Source organism: Parambassis ranga, chromosome 3, assembly GCF_900634625.1.
Source record: "Parambassis ranga chromosome 3, fParRan2.1, whole genome shotgun sequence".
In the NCBI taxonomy this organism is placed as follows: domain Eukaryota; kingdom Metazoa; phylum Chordata; class Actinopteri; family Ambassidae; genus Parambassis; species Parambassis ranga.
Genome location: NC_041024.1, coordinates 2,408,031 through 2,425,953, shown reverse-complemented (window position 1 = coordinate 2,425,953; position 17,923 = coordinate 2,408,031). Strand labels below are relative to the sequence as shown.

The 17,923-nt window shown below is 46.2% G+C and overlaps 2 protein-coding genes across 3 annotated transcripts in view; both read right to left on the bottom strand.

Moving 5' to 3' along the window:
• adamtsl5 (ADAMTS like 5) overlaps window positions 1-4,814 on the bottom strand; it is a 32,486-nt gene extending 27,672 nt beyond the window's left edge. Inside the window, exon 1 of the mRNA XM_028401071.1 lies at window positions 4,267-4,814. Within this exon, the coding sequence (XP_028256872.1) occupies window positions 4,267-4,286 (20 nt within the window). The 5' untranslated portion in view covers window positions 4,287-4,814. The remainder of the gene's footprint in view (window positions 1-4,266) is intronic.
• A 9,444-nt stretch (window positions 4,815-14,258) lies between these two features.
• Window positions 14,259-17,923, bottom strand: part of crtc3 (CREB regulated transcription coactivator 3) — a 30,042-nt gene continuing 26,377 nt past the window's right edge. For both annotated transcript variants that reach the window (XM_028401142.1, XM_028401143.1), the window contains 2 exons: window positions 17,377-17,584; window positions 14,259-16,474 (listed from right to left, as the gene is read on the bottom strand). In XM_028401142.1, the coding sequence (XP_028256943.1) occupies window positions 16,269-16,474; window positions 17,377-17,584 (414 nt within the window). In that variant the 3' untranslated portion in view covers window positions 14,259-16,268. The remainder of the gene's footprint in view (window positions 16,475-17,376; window positions 17,585-17,923) is intronic.

Below are 17,923 nucleotides of genomic sequence, written 5' to 3'. Positions count from 1 at the left end.
AGCGACCTCTCCAGTAGCAGACTCTTCCTCCTTTCTTTAAAGTGTTTTATCCCAGGGATCAATAAAGTATCACAGACAGAGCTCGACTGCACCTTTGACTCCTGGATCGTCCAAAATTGCAAAAAAGCCAAATCTATTGGTTTGCTCACAGACTAGACTAGACCTGTATTTTTTTTATGTTGCATTATTAGTATATTTAGTTGTCTTATTTACAGTGATGCTGTTAAAGAGTTTCACTTCCTCCCGTTCTTGAACATGAAAAGACAGCGGCTCCGGTCACTGACTGGTTGGCCCCCTCACTTCAGGGGCCCTTACAGAGGTGAGGAGGGGTCAGCCCGCCTCCTCCTGCTCTCATTAAGACTATAGCAGCACATTAGTGAATAGCTCCAGGGCAGGGAGAGGGAAATGGCTTTAATCAACACGAGACATGGCTGTTTATTTTGACTGACGTCAGGACCTGAGAAGAAAAGAAGAAAACTGCGCACACAAACACAAATAACGGCGACTGGCTCTGATCATCAAAGACATGATAAACAAGTGATTTTTGATCTTATAAATGCAGCACTTGAAACACATGACTTGTCTTTCTTTGCTTCTCAGATATGGTGAAAAATCAGTCACAGTCCCTCTGATTCCAGTCATTCAGGCAGCTCTAGTTCAAAGCAGTCAATGGTGCACTTCGTTAAAAAAAGAAAAAAAGAAAATTGGCGGGGTAGATTGGGCTGGGGCTCATAATGATAGGTAATGGGGCTCAGGTAGGGACAGGCCGAATGATTTGGGCCCAATATGAGCTCTGCCTCCAGGGCAAAGAAATGAGGTGCAGTGCATGGACTGTCCACCTGAGGGTCACTTAATCCCCATAGACCTCTATGGTAAAACATTACAACAGAAACATGTTTACAGCCAGGTAGAGAGCCACCACAGCCACACAGAAAATTATAGATGAGGGTCGCTGTGGAAGTCTGACCCCGACAACCAGACACAATCAGTCACACACATGCAGACAGGCAGGCAGGCAGGCAGACAGACAGACAGACAGGCAGGCAGGAAGGCAGGCAGACAGGCAGGCAGACAGACAGACAGACAGACAGGCAGGCAGACAGGCCGGCAGCCGTTCCTCACCAGCTGAGGTGAACCTGGCTGCGCCCTCTTTAATGTGACTGAACTCACAAACCTTTCCTGAACCACGCCCGGACAGACAAGTAGCTCTCACGTTCCCGCCCTGCACAAATAAACTCTTATCACGTGATTTACACGCATTATGCTGCGCCGCCTCGATCGCCCTGCAGGTGAAAATGTGTCCTTTGACCCCGGGTGAAGGTGTGAGTCCAGCCTGACACCTGACCGCGTCTCTCTGCTGGGCAGGCTCCTTCTCTAAGTGTTTCTGTATGGTGGCCCTCTTTTTTTTCCTTTTACAAACGTCTGCACACCCACCTCCTCTGGAGGAACAACACTTCTTCCAACCAAGGGGCCGACTCGACCTCTGACCTGGCCTGAGATTTAGCTGTGACCCACCCAGTGCTTGGGAATGCGTGGTGGAGGGTCTGACGGTTATATGGAGCCCGCTGCTGATTGAACCTTTAACAGATGTTCAGTCTGAAGGCTCCGCCGTCAGCTCTGACCCCTGGATGTGGATTGACTATGAATGAGGCAGCAACAATCGAGCGCTCGGCAGCCTCGGTCAGCGCGCATGAACAAAACCAGCTTCTTTAAACACAAGTGGAAGCTCTTTGTACCCCGACAGCTGCGTCACTCAAAGATGCAGTAAAATGTTGTGAGAGAAAAGAAATTACATGTCATTGTTAGTCAGGACAAAACTCCCAGAGAGGATCGTGGTAAATGACTAAATGAAAGACAGACATTGGTGTGTTGTTGATTTTGCTGCTGCCAAAGTGTCTAGACTCTTGCTCAACCATGGTCCCTTCCCTTCGCTTCACTTCCCTTCACTTCACTCCTTCCACGACAGGGAGAACAAACTCGGTACAGCGTCATACCTCAGGGATTATGAGATTATCTTTTCACAGCCACTTTGACTGAAGCAGAGCCTCTCAGGTCATCTACAGTCACGGTCTTAAGACAGAAGAAATGTGGAGAGATGCCCGGAAAAATAAAGACACCAAAAATGACCATGAAGACGGAGAAGATTGTTTACACTTTAAAATAAGAAAAATCTGAATTTTCTGATGCTCCATGAATGCATCAGTTCCCCAGAAATCTAACTCTTAATTCTAATGTTTAAATTAAAAAATCTCCAAAAACAAACTGTTGGCATAAAAAAAAATCTGTTAAAAACAAAAAATTCTGCGCTCATCAGCACAACTAAGAAGCCATGACTGACTCACGTCTGACCAACAGCCACATGACAAAAATTCACAGAGTGTTTGGCTGAAATGAGTAAAAAACTGTGTGCAGAGGTTGTAGAAACAGTTGACGTAACCTGTGTGGAAACATATTGTACATACTGAATATTAATATTTACATATTTTATTCAACTTTTTCTGATATACAAGTAGCCCACGCCGATCATGTGACAGGAGTGATAGAAGCGTCTGTGACAGATTGTACACCTGCACACAACACTTAAACTTTTTACAGTGTAAGAGCACTAATGGTCTCACGGCTGAAATCCCATATTTGGATCACCACCAAAACCAAATCCATTGTTCCCTGGCTCAAAGCCGACATGTCCATCAAATCATTTCATGGAAATTCTTTCACAGGGTTTTAAAACATCCTGCTGACAGACAAACACACACACAAGCCTAATCCTCCTCAGAAGCAAGGCCTTCAAACGTGCACACACACACACACACAGCAGTAAAGTCTTATCTGAATGGACCTTGAAACTACACGGTGAGCTCGTCAGTCATAATATCCCCGTCTGAGGATGCAGTGGCAGCAGAGACAAACAAGAGGGAGTCTCTGCAGGGACGCCGGGGGAGGCCTGATCCAGCTCCATCTACAGCTGACAGCTTTTCTCAGCTCACCGTGCAAAGTTGAAGATGATTGTTTTAGGCGAGGCAGCATAAAGACGGACAGAGAAGGTGGAGTGGGTGGTACTATCAGAGGGCATCATAAGGATGTGGTTAGGTTGGATTCAAACAGACTTCAAGATTCTTTCTGTGCTGACAAGTTTGTTACAGAGACATCCGTGCTCCAAAAAAAGACAGAAATGCAACAAATGCACCCGATGCAGTGTTGGTTCTCCTTCACAGGATGCTGATATGGTCTGAAACTCTGGTTCAATAACTGAGCTTGAAGCCTGGAGGATGGATTTTACATGAGTCTGTAATGTAACCATGAACGTGATGGGCAGTATCAGGTACCAGGTCTGACCCCGTGCAGCTGTGTGAACCCAGCACTGATTTGTCAAAACTCAAGTAAGACAAGCTCTGTACTCCGAGCCAACCTGAGCGTGTCACCATGACGGGTCTGTGGCACATTTAAGAACAAAAAGTTTCATTTTTAAATCACTGGTGTCCTCGTTCGGTGCTCAAAGTTCACATCCACAGGGAGGAACTGGATTGAAATTCCTCTCCACAGGAGAGTGACATCACTGCGTGCTACACCCAAATTAGTCCTCGTTCTGAAGCTATAAGCTCAGTGTTCCATGGCTAAACCTGTTCATGAGGCCGGTGGCTCCCTCCAAAACAAACCACTCTCCCAGCAGTCATCAGAAATGAGCCCTCTCCTCCTCCAGCTGACACACATTTCATCTGACACATCAGCCTGCAGCCACACAGAGAGCCGGGCGACAGCACAGAGCAGAGACCCTCTGCAGCTGTTTGTGGATGGGATTAGATCAAATGTGAGCGGGGTATTTATAGGCGGTGACATTTAGCAGATAAAGGTAGTGTAGCAGGATGTGTGGAATGTAGAGTTGCAGTATCAGGGATATGGCAGGAGGATTACCTCACCCGCTGGCAGGAGGAAGCCCGCAGCATGCAGGCTGGATGTGACTTCTGCCCTCAGCCTGCACAGGATTATCACAAAGTTTGCAGGACACGTGGACAAAGAAACCAAAAACAACAGAGGAGCGAAATGTTTTAGAAGCTCCACTTTTCTCTGCAAACCCCAGAACAAACAGCTCAGCTGTCCCAGGAATGTATCACCTCCCATCCTTCACTGTACTGCAAAAAAACCTTCAAGGCTTTGCAGCTCCCTGCAAGCAAAAACTACCTCAAGGTAAATATTTAGAGGCAGCACATATTCCCTCCGCAGACTCCGCCGCCCCCCATCAAAACCCCGTGTGAAGAGCAGCCTTACCTGCTGTGAACCGAGGACATGTTGCGCTCAGGTGATCAGTTGCATTCAGGTGCAGGTTGGACTCCGTATCATCATGTGAAAGACGCGCGGTGCATCCCAGCTGCAGGCTGCGCCAGCGCGCGGACTTCAGACCCCACGGCACCATCCATATCCAGCTCTCCCTCCGTCTCCCCCTCTCTCTCTCTGTCCTCCTCTTATTTTTTAAGGAGACACTTTATAAAAGAAAGTGTTTTCCCTCTCAGCTGCACAGTGCGTCCATCCAAACAGCTGCGTTACTCAGCTCCAAAAAACGCACCACATCTGCTTCGTCTTTCGGGACAAAGTGTCAGAACAGACGCACCTCCTGAGCTGTGGGTCACATGGAGAGTTATTCCGAATGTGGTCCCTGCGCTGCGCGGGTAAGCTGTGACAGCGGGCAGCTCCTCCAGAGCCAAACAGACCCAACGTGCGCAAAACGCGACACAAACACCGGTAAGGAGCTCAGGGGGCCACCGGCAGCGCTCCACTTGTCCACCGTGCAGTGTGTGAGCGCGCTGCCGTTGTGCTCTCCCTCCCTCTCTCTCTCTCTCTCTCTCTCTCTCTCTCTCTCCACCTGAGCGCTGCATTCCTGCGGTGAACACGCCTCTCTCCTCCAATCACAGCCCAGCAGCTCCTCTGAGCTGAGAGGCGACAAAGCAACAGAATCCAGCTTCACTCCACAACATGCAAACTTCAGATGTAAAAACGAATGAAGGAAACAAAAGCTTTTCAGTTTAAAGTTAGAAACGAGGAGAAGTCCACATCAATCACTCCAGTGAAGAGACAAACACATGTCTGCATCTGCTGTTCTGTCTGGCTCTTGTTCTGTGAATGTTCTGTGTACATTGTGTGTTTAAATGTCCTCAGCCATCAGCCAACAGTCTCTGTTTATACATCTAAAGCACGCCCAGAACCGTCAGGGCTTCCTCACAGGATGCTGATTGGTCTGAACCACATGTGGTTCGCCCACAAAGACTTCAGTTGAAGCCTGTAAAATGGATTAATGAGAGATTCTGGGATCCCAAGCTAAGCCGAACAGAAGGCAGAGGACTAAACTCACAGTAAAATGATCACAGATCAATAAATCAATGTGTCCAATGTCCAAAAGCCCGTCAGATTCTCCACTCTTCACTCATCCTCCCTCCTCCTCAGCTTCAGGGAGATAATCTCCTCTGTATCAGGACACATGCGTGTCAGGACACCTTTCTGTGTTAATCACTCCATACCAGCCAACAGGAGCGTCCTCTGCTAACCGTGTGTAACTGTATCCTTCGGGCGTCTCCTCTGTGCTTCATGTTTGACGTGTTGTTACTGTCTTTTTTTTTTGCAGGTTTTGTTTTACAGTCAGAGCACTCTGATGTATGAGGCAGTAACATGCAGGTCATCTCCTGTTTCCATTGTTCAAATGGGGCAATTAGTGATGGAGGAGCAGCCGTGTGGCCTCTGAGTGAACCTGAGGCACCGTCTCCTCCTCGCTCTGTCACAGTCCCCGAGACGATCCATCAATGCTTCAGCGTTCAACCTTCACCCAGAGGAGGAGCATGACTCCACACAGGGCTGTGAGGATTTCAAAGGACTCAAGATGGCACTAAATGACACACTAGGGATGGAGAGGAGCCGCAGGTCCATCCACTTCTGATGGTTTCATCAGTTCAGTCCTCTGCAACACTGGACTCTTCTATTATCAGACTGCACCTGTGTGAGAGGCAGTACCTCTCCGTACCTGCAGGTGGCAGTAGGTGGCTCACAAGCCGAGAGAGGAAGCTCAAACAGTGTCCACTGGAGGCTGGCTCCAAAAGTGAGTCGGTTGGTTGCCATGGTTTCACTCCGGCCCCCTTTTACAACATGATTGGCTGCATGAAAATTCTCATTCTGCGTCACAAATGACTTTTACTGAAGTCAGAAAATGATGTCAAACTACTTCCATCCATCTGCATGAGATGCAGCAGAACCAAACCAGAGCTCAGGGGACACGCTGCCTTATTGATTAGACTAAACGTGGCTTTATTTTACAAAATCAACATTTACTGAAACTAGTAAATAAAAACATTCAGTCACAAATGGAAAGTTAACTATTAATGATTCCAATTTTTAACTATCAAATTAGCCCCTCCTGCTGGCCATCAGGTGAGTTGCAGGTTTGAGGCTTTGTCAGACACACTCATCCATCTACACACAGCATGTTTTTAGATGCTAAAAAATAATGAATCAGCTCCAGAGCAGCTTTAACTTTACCATCTCCCATTTTATTCTAAATCTCCCATCAGCAGCGAGCTGTGTGTGTGTGTGTGTGTGTGTGTGTAATGATCAGTTAAGTGTTCTGAGGTCTCCGTCAGTGCCTGTCCCAGCTTGTGGAGAGGTTTACCTCCACCCTGCCTCCATCATTACCGAGCACACTTCACTGTTTAGAGCTGTGTGTGTGTTTAGTGACAGACAGATAGCCGAGTGTTTACAGTCATCATCACAGTCATGCACGCTCTATGTGTGTGTGTGTGTGTGTTTGGCTGCCTGCTCTGTAATAAGAGGCTTCTGAGGCGAGAGAGCTACTTTAACGCTCCTCAAAGACATTAGTGAGGAGGTGGAGGTGGAGGTGGGGTGGGTTTGGAGTGCTGCACCCCTCCACCTCCTCTCTTTCAGGGTTTTTACTGAGCTTGGCTGCCTGCCAGGGGGAATGGAGGAACTTGATGGGTGGACTGGGTTTCACTCAGCAGCAGTGATGAAAGGCTGCTGGTGCTGGTGTGAATAGTTGTATAGATTACATGCAGCTGCAGAGAGGAGCCTATATGTGCTGCAGCCTGTAGGAAGAGTTCTGTCGCTGCTGCTGGAAACCTCTTATTTAACCCAACAGTCTTCAAACGATAGAACTGTAGGAAGCATGTTGTCATTAGCATATAAATATAAAGCACGGTCGCTGCTGAACACACACTTTCAGGAACAGACTGTGACTCAAAGCTGCTCTCAATATACTCACTCTTCTTATTATCCTATTTATATCCAGTTAAAGCAACACTATGGAGTTTTTCAGCCTCCAAACTGTATTTACAAAATCACTCCGATGGTTCATCAGCTCACAGACACCTCCCTGCACTGGCACTAGGAAACTCTGGGGTTCAGGGTCCTAAAAAAAGACGACAAAACATTCCTACTTTACGACATACGTCACATTCGCCTGCCTCTTTTATCAAAGGACGAGGCAAATGGAGTTGGAAATTTCAAAGTCATGGCTGAAGCAGCGAATAAACCGAAGAAACTGAAGGTGATGTCTGAGGGAGAGCGATACAGAAAGACAAGCGTCAACATCAGCCAGCTTCCACTCGCTGACGGACGAGGAGGGAGACCGGACCGATGGAGACCGGACCGATGGAGACCCGCCGCTGTTACTACTGAAGTTGATTGCTAGCTGGAAGCTAACATGCTAACTAATTGACAATAGTTCTGATGACATGTTTGAGCACACAGCTCCAGCTTTGACGGAGTTTGTGTGCAGAAAACCTTTGCGACAGTTGTAGTAGACAACAGTGTTCATTCATTTCTGTCTTAGATTTTGGTGGTCTGAGGTCAAAGGTCAGTGTCCCAAAACAGTCACAAGTCAAAGTTCTTCACATTGAATAATAATGAAGTGTTTACCTTGTGTTTGTCCTGAGGCTTCAAAGTGAAGATCAGCCAGTGAGCTGCTCGAACAGGAAGCTGCAGTCTGCCGCTCGCTCTACAGCAGCTGTCAGTCATTTACACTAATGAGCTCGTTAACAGTGAGAGGAGGACAAACACCATGTCCAATCACACGTCCTCTGATATATGACGCAATGACGCTCCTATTAAAACATGTGATCAATACATGTTTGCACCCACACTGAAGAGATCCAGGTAATAAACAGGGATATTTGCAGAGTGGGGACCCTCTGGACTTCCTGTTCCACAGTGGGCGCTCAGCTCATGCAGTGAAAACAACAACAGAACTTTACAGCCTCTGCTGGCTTGATGGAAGACATGAGAGCAGCCGCAGAGACTCTGAGCTCAAGGAAAATATTTGTTCCATTTTACGTCCAGAAAAATGTGACAGACGACCTGAAAACAGAAAAATATGGCAGTGAATCTGAATTAAAACCTTCCCAGCATGCACCATGGGTGGTATCTGTGAATGTATACGTGCCCGGTGGACGACACGAGAACATGAGACCCTGCTTTCATCTCAGACTGTCGTCCGTCACCCAGGGAACCGGTCTTTGTGTGCAGGGATGTGGTGTTATGACATGTTGTGGCTATAATGGCTGCAGCAGGTTGATGCAGTGAGTGGGCTGCGGCGTTCGGCCTCCATAAATAAAGAAGGTGGAGGAGCGACTGTGATTCAGAGCTGACAGGAAGACGCTCGGTGAGCGCGCTCTCCAGCTCCTTCCATCGAAGCTATGTGTTGTCCCGACTCATCATAATAACAACCGCTCATTACACGCAGCCACCATGGTAATTTACTGACCGCTTCTCCCACAGGAGAAAATAACACGCACAAGACGCCACTTCAAACCTGCAGTAAATACCAACGCCTGCTTTACTGCAGCGCAGGGATACTGTAAAACAGCTGGAACATCTGTGCACAGACAGAAAGTCACTGAGCTCAAACACAACAACCCAACACTGGAGAATAAAGACAAACAGGACGATGACACAGAGCAGGACTGAGTCTGTCTCTACTGAGAGGACACTGTGAGACATTACTGAGAGGACACTTTGAGGACACTGTATTGCATTACTGTGAGGACGTTGTGAGACAAGTACTATGAGGACACTGTGAGACATTTACTGAAAGGACACTGTAAGACATTACTGAGAGGACCCTGAGACATTACTGAGAGGACACTAGGAGACATTACTGAGAGGACACTGTATTGCATTACTGTGAGGACATTGTGAGACAAGTACTATGAGGACAATGTGACATTACTGAGAGGACACAGTGTGACATTAACTGAGAGGACACTGAGAGACATTACTGAGAGGACACTGAGAGACATTACTGAGAGGACACTGAGAGACATTACTGAGAGGACACTAAGAGACGTTACTGAGAGGACACTGTGAGACATTACTGAGAGGACACTGTGAGACTTTACTGAGAGGACACTGTGAGACATTACTGAGAGGACACTGAGAGACTTTACTGAGAGGACACTAAGAGACTTTACTGAGAGGACACTGTGGGACATTTACTGAGAGGACACCGAGACATTACTGAGAGGACACTGTGGGACATTTACCGAGAGGACACTGAGACATTACTGAGAGGACACTGTATTGCATTATTGTGAGGACGTTGTGAGACAAGTACTATGAGGACACTATGAGACATTACTGTGAGGACGCTGTGAGACATTCATTGTGAGGACACTGAACAGATTTATCACTTGAGGACATTAACTGTAGAAGACATTTCCTATAAAGACACACATCTGGGGGACATTTATTTCACCGGGCATCAAATGTAAGGACACTATGAGGACAGACACGATGATGTCACTGTGAAGACATTAACTACAAAGAACACCTAGAGCGAGGACGTTTAGTAGGAAAGCAGCCATTGTAAAGACAAATAGACACAACAACTGCACTCCACATTTTCTGTGTGTGTCTGTGGTGTGTGTGTGTGTGAGGGGGCGCCTGACGGCGCTGTAAAGATGGCGTCCTGATGGAAACATCTGCTGCTTCTGATGCTATCTTGAATATGAGAAGTCCAGTAAAGCTCAGCAGCACCCGCAACACAGTAGTCTGTGTGTATCAACACACACAGCGACAGGACAGGACTGTAAAATAACTTCACATTTCCAGAACAAAACTCTCAGTGAACTGAAGTCAGATGTTCCCACTGAACGCAACAACACAACAAAGGCATGTAAACAAAGCACACACAGACACACACAGGCTCAGAACCACATCCAGGCGCTGGGCTGTTCTGGGAAGCAGCTTTCATCTGGACCGGCTCCTGTTGTGTGGGATTAGTTTATTTCAGTCGCACACACACAGCAGAGGTGTGGCTGCGTCCAACAACACTAAAAATACACAACAGGAATCCAGGCTGGAAGCTGAACTGATCAGATGTTCCCAATAAACTCATAACTTCATATTTCTGCAAAAATGTGACCAAAACACACAAGACTGAAAGTGGACCAAGAACACAACCTGATTTTGATTTGACCCGTTCAGTCCCGCGTGTGTGTTGTTGTCTTGTTGTATGACCCACTTTGTCCTGAGCTCACAGACACATGTAGGTAGGTAGTCCTGGTTCAGAAAAACCATGATCTACCACCACCGTGTGAGACATTACTGAGAGGACACTGTGAGACTTTACTGAGAGGACACTGTGAGACATTACTGAGAGGACACTGTGAGACATTACTGAGAGGACACTAAGAGACATTACTGAGAGGACACTGAGACTTTACTATGAGACATTACTGAGAGGACACTGTGAGACATTACTGAGAGGACACTATGCGACATTACTGAGAGAACACTGTGAGACATCACTGAGAGGACACTTAGACTTTACTGAGAGGACACTGTGAGACTTTACTATGAGACATTACTGTGAGGACACTGTGAAACATTTCTGTGATGCATTACTGAGAGGACACTGTGAGATATATATATATATATGCTGAGGACACTATGGGACATTACTGTGAGGACACTGTGAGACATTACTGAGAGGACACTTAGACTTTACTGAGAGGACACTGTGAGACTTTACTATGAGACATTACTGAGGACACTGTGAGACATTACTGAGAGGACACTGTGAGATATATATATATATATATGCTGAGGACACTATGGGACATTACTGTGAGGACTTAGTAGAAAAGAGAGTCCCTTTGTGACCTCATAGACTGTCACATGACTGTTTGGGGTCTTTGTTGGTCACATTTTTTGAGAACATTTTTAACTGAGACGTGTAGAACAACATGTCTTCTCTCCTCTCTATGATTGACAGGCTGTCCTCACTGTGGACAGCACAACACACACTGAAGCTGTGTCTGTTATTCTGGTGTGGGCGCTCCTCGGTTTCATTCTCTTCTTTTTTCTCTGCCTGGAACTATCAGCACACAAACATGTGGTAAAAACAGAGCGAGAGCAGTGAAAGTGAAACATGCTTCTTACTGCTGACAGTAAAACAAGGACACAAGCTGAGCGGCAGGAGACCAGGAGGAGACGACAACAACAACAGGGAGCGGATGTAATCATGCTGAACATGGCTGTGAATTCACACATCGATCAACGTTAGCATGAATTTGGTGACTTCCTTCAGCTGTCCTCGTCCTGGCGCCTCACCAACAGTCAGGTTAAAGGAGCCGAGCGGAGTGAAAACAGCTGACAGCAGGATGAGACCAGAGTCCTGGACTGGACCACGGCACACCTGTCTGTGTGTGAGCCCACAATACACACAGAAGTCACAGTGGCTACGACCCCGCTGTCCTGGGTGTGTGTGTGTGGTCCTGTGATGCTGTGTAGGATAAAGTGGGTTAGTAACCATGGTGATTAGCAACACCCACCCCCACATGTGTCATCAGCTTGTGTGAGCTTCTCCCGGCGATGACAGGCTGTCACACTAAATATGAATGAATACACAATTAATACAAAACAAACACACACTGAAGTTCTCCGTGGATACAACTGGAAGCTCCGGGAACACGATGAGTGGAGCTACATGTGTTTACTGCCTCTCTGTTAGCAGCTGAGCAGAGTTCATTAATGACTTTCAGGCAGCAGCTCAGCTCTGTGCACCTTCAGGTTCCCACCAGCTGGATGTACACACACACACAGACACACACCATCCTCAGAGGAATTTCAGGCTGGCATCCTGACCTGCCCAGACTCACTCTGTGGACCGACTCCAGCTCTCTGACTGAGGACTGTGATTATCTGTGCGGCTCTCTCATCCTGTGTGTGTGTGTTTTGTGTACCGTCTCCCACTCTGTATTTGATATACGAGGTCTGGCTGATTTCCAGGAGCCCACACTGTCCATCTGTCAGACTACAGTCATGGCCAAAAGTTTTGGCAGTGGCACAAATTCTGTGTTATAACCCTTATTTAACGATGGCTACCTTCAAAAAAAAAAAAACGTTTGCAGCCGTCATTGCTTTTCATCAGTGGCCTCACATGCCAGGAAAGTGCTGCTAAGAATATTGCACCTGAAAGAACTGTTTACCGGATCATCAGGAGAGAGGTTCAACTGCTGTAAGGAAGGCTTCAGGAGGTCCAAGGTTGTCCAGAAAGTGCCAGGACCGCTTTCTTCTGCGGACTCAGCTACAGAATTGTGTAGCCACCAGTTCAGGAGAGGCAACAAGCAGGTGTGAGAGCATCTGCACGCACAGTGAGGCGAAGACTTTTTGACAATGGTCTGGTGTCAAGGAGGGCAACAAAGAAGCCGCTTCTGTCCAAGACAAATATCAAGGACAGACTGAAATTCTGCAAACGTCTGATGTAGCTCCCTTAAGACTTTAGGGGACGGCTGGGAGATCAGATGTTCGGAGAAGAACAGAAGAACGATACCATACTTCTGTGTTGTGCCAACAGTGAAACATCCTGAATGTATGCATGTGTGGGAATGGTAAAGAATGGTAGCAAAGGGTCCTGCAAGAGCAACTTCTGCCAATAATCCAGCAGCGGTTTGGTGGAGATCTGTGTTTTCCAGCAGGATGGACCGTGTCACAAGACAAGAGTGAGAACCAAGTGGCTCTGAGAGCACGCCACAACGACCTGCAGAGGTTATGAAGAAAAAAGTCAACACAATAAATATCTTTTAAAGTTATGAAACTATTACAATTCTTCTTCAATTCACCATGGAAACATATAAAAACAATCAAGCAGCTGAAGCAGGAAAGCTTGTAAAATGCAAAATTTGTGCCAAAACTTTTGGCCATGACTGTAAACGTCTGTGTGTAAGTGAGTGTGTGCATTTTTTCACCTGCTGGCACCAAATGTTACATTCAGAAATTTAGTGTTCACCAATCAAAAACAGCAAAAACAGCAGATTGGAACAATTTCCCTAAAAAAATAAGACTCCCAGTCGTCCTCATGTCAGAGTCCTGACAGTTAAAGGGTGATTTCACATTTTTCACTCACTCTGTGAGGTCGTGTTTTGCTGTGATTGTACTTTGTGGCCCCTGAAATGCATATGAGGGACACAATCCTCTGTTGACCTGAAAGAGCACACATAAGCAGAATAAAAAGGGCAGCTCTGGTCCCTCCACAGTGGATCACCTTCGCCAGCTGGGTGGGAGAAAGAAAAAGGGGAAACATCATCAAATTGTTGCCATCTGACTTCAATTGGACGCTTGTGACTGCCATCAATTACACCTGAAAGGACTTGTTGGGTGGCCGCAGCTGAAAACGGCACAAAAGCACCTTTCATAACAGAGAGCGGGGTCAGAGACGTTCCACCGAGAGTTCACATCGTCCTCCGGCAGGAGAAATAATCTGTGTGGAGAAATAAAGCCACAAAATCAAAGATTCTTCCAAAACCTCCGGTATTTAAATTCATCAGCGTTCTCACAAACAAACCAAACGAAGCAACAAGACCATCCATCAATATCACATATTTGTATCAAGGCTCGTTTGTCTAAACTGACACACTGCTGCCGCCTACTGGCAGGAGCAGACACTACACCCCAATGATACATCACTGGTGCATTTTCTACCCAGTTTGATTGAATATTGAATATTGAACTCTTTCATGACCTTTGACTCCTGCACATGTTCTTACACAGTATAGAGGTTTATTGTTTATATTAAATCAGAAAGATAAGCACTATTACATACGTTACAAACCAATAAATTTTTATACCTCAGGGGAAAACAAACAAAAAAAAACCTCAAATGACATTACAAAAAAAAAAAAAGTAGTAACACTAGTGGACAAAAACATTCTTTAAATAACAGAACTGTACATTTTTAATATGCAACTAAAAAAAAGTAAGAGACCAAAAAAAAAAATAAAAAAATAAAAACAGTGAGACTAAGTGACAGAAAAAAGAACCATGGGCAGTTAGTACCAACAGAGCTAAAGCCAAAAGGGATTATCAGCCGATACAACAAAGTAAGGCAGCAGAAGGCGTTTGGGCAGCAGGAGAGGAAACTTCAGACTGCTACGTGGCTCCAATAAGAGAGAGCAGGTTAAACAGACAAAAAAAGACCCCCCCCCCCACATCCACACAGTGCAGGTACGACCGCTCAGCTTCCTTCAAATCATTCACTACCATAACACACGCTGTGGACACTGGACACATGTAATATTGTGGTAATTTGATCCCGCGCAATTTTAATCTGTGTAAAAAAACAAAACAAAAAAACAACCTGCAATCCACGTGCATAATGTAAAAGCTGCACCTGTTCAACAGGCACCCTGAAAAAGTTGCATAGGTATTATTTAAAAAAAAAACAAAAACAAAAAACAGACACCAGGGGGCAGTCCATGCCCTGAATGGCTGGGTTGTTACATAATCTGTAACTATGAGCTCTTTATACATCCATCTTCCACACCACTTCATCCATCATGGTGGTGGTGGTGGTGGGGGCACCTTCCTCCAGCTCCTCCTGGGAGGTCCCCCAGCTGCTCTCAGGTCAGCTGGGAGGTGTAAACCTCCAGCAGGTCCTCGGGGTCTACACCCAGAGGACCATTTCCAGCTGACATCCAAAGGGAGGTGTCGCTTCTGATGCTTGTGACAAATGTGTGTGTGTGTGTTTACGTGCACTGACTACATCTTTAGTCATATAAAGTTTCTTAGTGATGGCTTACTTCAATGTCTTTGGGTTATCAGGTAAAATAAAAAAGGTTTTCACAATGAGAACCAATTAGTGCAAAAACAGGTTAAGTGCAATGTTACATGATGTCCGATGTCCACGTGATCACGACCTGCTCTCTGACTGTTCAGCCACAAAGAAAAGAAAAGAGGAGGCGGCGGCGGGGTCACTGTACTACTGTAACAAGGACAGATGCAAACAGAGGACAGAAATCAACCCACGGTAGCACACAGCGCATGCCCTTATTCACAAACCAGGTTTAAAGTACAGTACAAGCGCCATAACAAGTCAGTACAAAATGTAAAATAAATGTACATTAAAGTCTGAAAAAAAAGAGTTCCTTTCTTTTCTTTGAATAAATTGGACTTCGATGTTCGTCTGTCCCAGCGTGCCAGAGAAAATCACACCCATGTTATAATTCTCAATTAGAAATTCAAAAATCTATATACTCTCTTTAGTAGTATTTAAAATCTCTTTGTAAACAGTTTGCCCTTTTTGTCTCTACTTTGAAAATACATTCTAATCAGACTGAAATTGATATTTATATATATATATATGTATATATATTTATAAATCTGTGGCAAACATTTAAAAAATAATCTGACACCCTACGCAAAAATAATCCCTCTGCGGTCTTCATTTTTTTAATTTTTTTTTTACCACGATTGTTCAGAGCCTGAAGTGGCCACAGCTGGATTTCTCTCTACCTGCCAGATGTTTGAGTGATCTCCAGCGATCACACATATTAGGGACCGTGTGCAGGCATTTTCTGTTGCTCTTCAGCACGGCAAATGGGTTGCTATGGCACGTCACCATGGTGACGAGGTTGCCATGGCTCTGGCGGGAAGGAAGGAGGGGTGGTGAAAGAAGCGGGGGTCGCCTCACGTGTGTTGTTTTTTTTTTTGTTTTGTTTTGTGTTTTTTTTTTTTGGGTGGTCGTGGGGAGGTCCCGCTGCTGATTCTAAACATCTGGAGCATGCTTGAGGGTGCACGGAGCAAATGTAAACGCTGTTTGTTCAGCAGTCTCCTTAGAGAGCGAGGATGACTGTGCACATGCTTTCACATTGAACGAATCTTTAGTGGCAGTGGATGATGCATGCACAGTGGCCCTACACAGATCGTTTGCATGCATATTCAGATTTGTACACTATACACTGCAAATCTGTCTGCGTGTTGTCGGGTTTTCTCCACGTTCAGAGTCTGTCGCTGCGGAAAGTGTCCTCCACAGATGGGTCCGGCAGCACCATGTCAGGATCGCTGAGCATGCTCAGACCGTCCAAGCTGAGGGGCTCGATTCGCAGCTCGTCCTCCAGTGGGAAGCCTCCCTCTGAGTCGAAACACTCCGGCACTGTGGAGAGGGCGCTGCTGATGTCCTTTGACAGACTGGGGTTGGAGTCATCTGAGAGGAAGAAACAGATGATGGTGGGTGAATGTTTCCTCGTGCTACAGTCTCACTGTCCTCATCTCTAGTCATGACGGCTCTTTTTTGAGATCCATCTGACGTTCTTCTCACTTTAACACTGTGGAGTTCAAACTTAATCCACAATTGGACAAAAAATAAAATTACAAATACAGTGATGATGCTCACAGCCGCGTGCATGTCCTCGCTGTGCAATAGGGCTGCAACTAATGACTTTCTACTAGTCTACTAGTAGTCGACTGGTCATCGACTACCTTAATGACTGGTCGACTAATCGCCACGAGGCAAAGAATTACTCCGCTATGCCTGCATACCATGCAATGACATCACGAACGACCCGTCGATGAACTAGCCGACTAGTCGTTGCAGCCCTACTGTGCAACACTAACAAACGTTGCTAGCAGCCTAAATATAATCAAACATCACCACAAGTGTAAAAAACGATTCCACCAAATTCCGATGTAACTTATGTCCTGAGGTGCTGAAGTAGCTCACTTACACATAAAGCAGTAGTTTGGGAAATGCAGGCAGGTTCTTAACATACATGTCTAGTGACTGGATGAAGCATCGTATTGTCTTGTAACTTTAATCAGGTTCCTAAATCTTGGGAGAATCCTGCTGCTGCACTTGGTACAAGATGACCTTGCTGTCTTGCTTACATCATATAAGTGGACAGCTGTGTCCTGTGTAGGGCAGCTCCATGCTCCTACCTCAGCTCCACTATTTGCTGGCGACAGGGCGGAGAGACTCAAACCAGCTATTCAGAAAACTACGGGTGATGTCACAGACGCTCCGTCCACAGTTGCGTACAGTGTGTTCTCTACCTGCCCAGTATTAACGCAGCTCTAAGCTGGTCAGCTAACAGTTTTGAGGAGACCAACCTGTGAGTATGATGTTGGGCAGTCCTCCGCTGCAGTTCGAGTACAGCATGTTGGGCCTCATGTGCATCGGGTCCTGCAGGTTTCCGTGGCTGCCGCCCAGCCCCGACAGGGCAGCCTGGGAGTAGTAGAGCGAGGAGGACGAAGGATCGAAGCACGACCCCCCTGCTGTGGAGCTCAAAGCATTTTCCAACAGACTGAACTGATCCAACTGGCCGGCAGATGGTGGGGAGAAAATGGCAAACCAGAGACAAAAACAACAACAAAAAAAGGAAATCAGTGAGCCCGAGTGGCATCATGTTTACCCTGGCAGCGGATTTTATGTGAAGTCTCCGAGTCATTCGCAATGTTTTCTCATTATGCAGATGGCACAATAAAAACCTTATTAACACTGCGACTGAGTACAATCACATGAAAATCCACTGGGGAGACATAACCCTGCTGACGAACTGACCTCAGAAGGCACAAATAATCTCCTCAGTGGAGCAATCAACCGACGCCGCACATCATCTGACCTTTCAAACCTCACATACTCTCTTTTTGAGAGTTT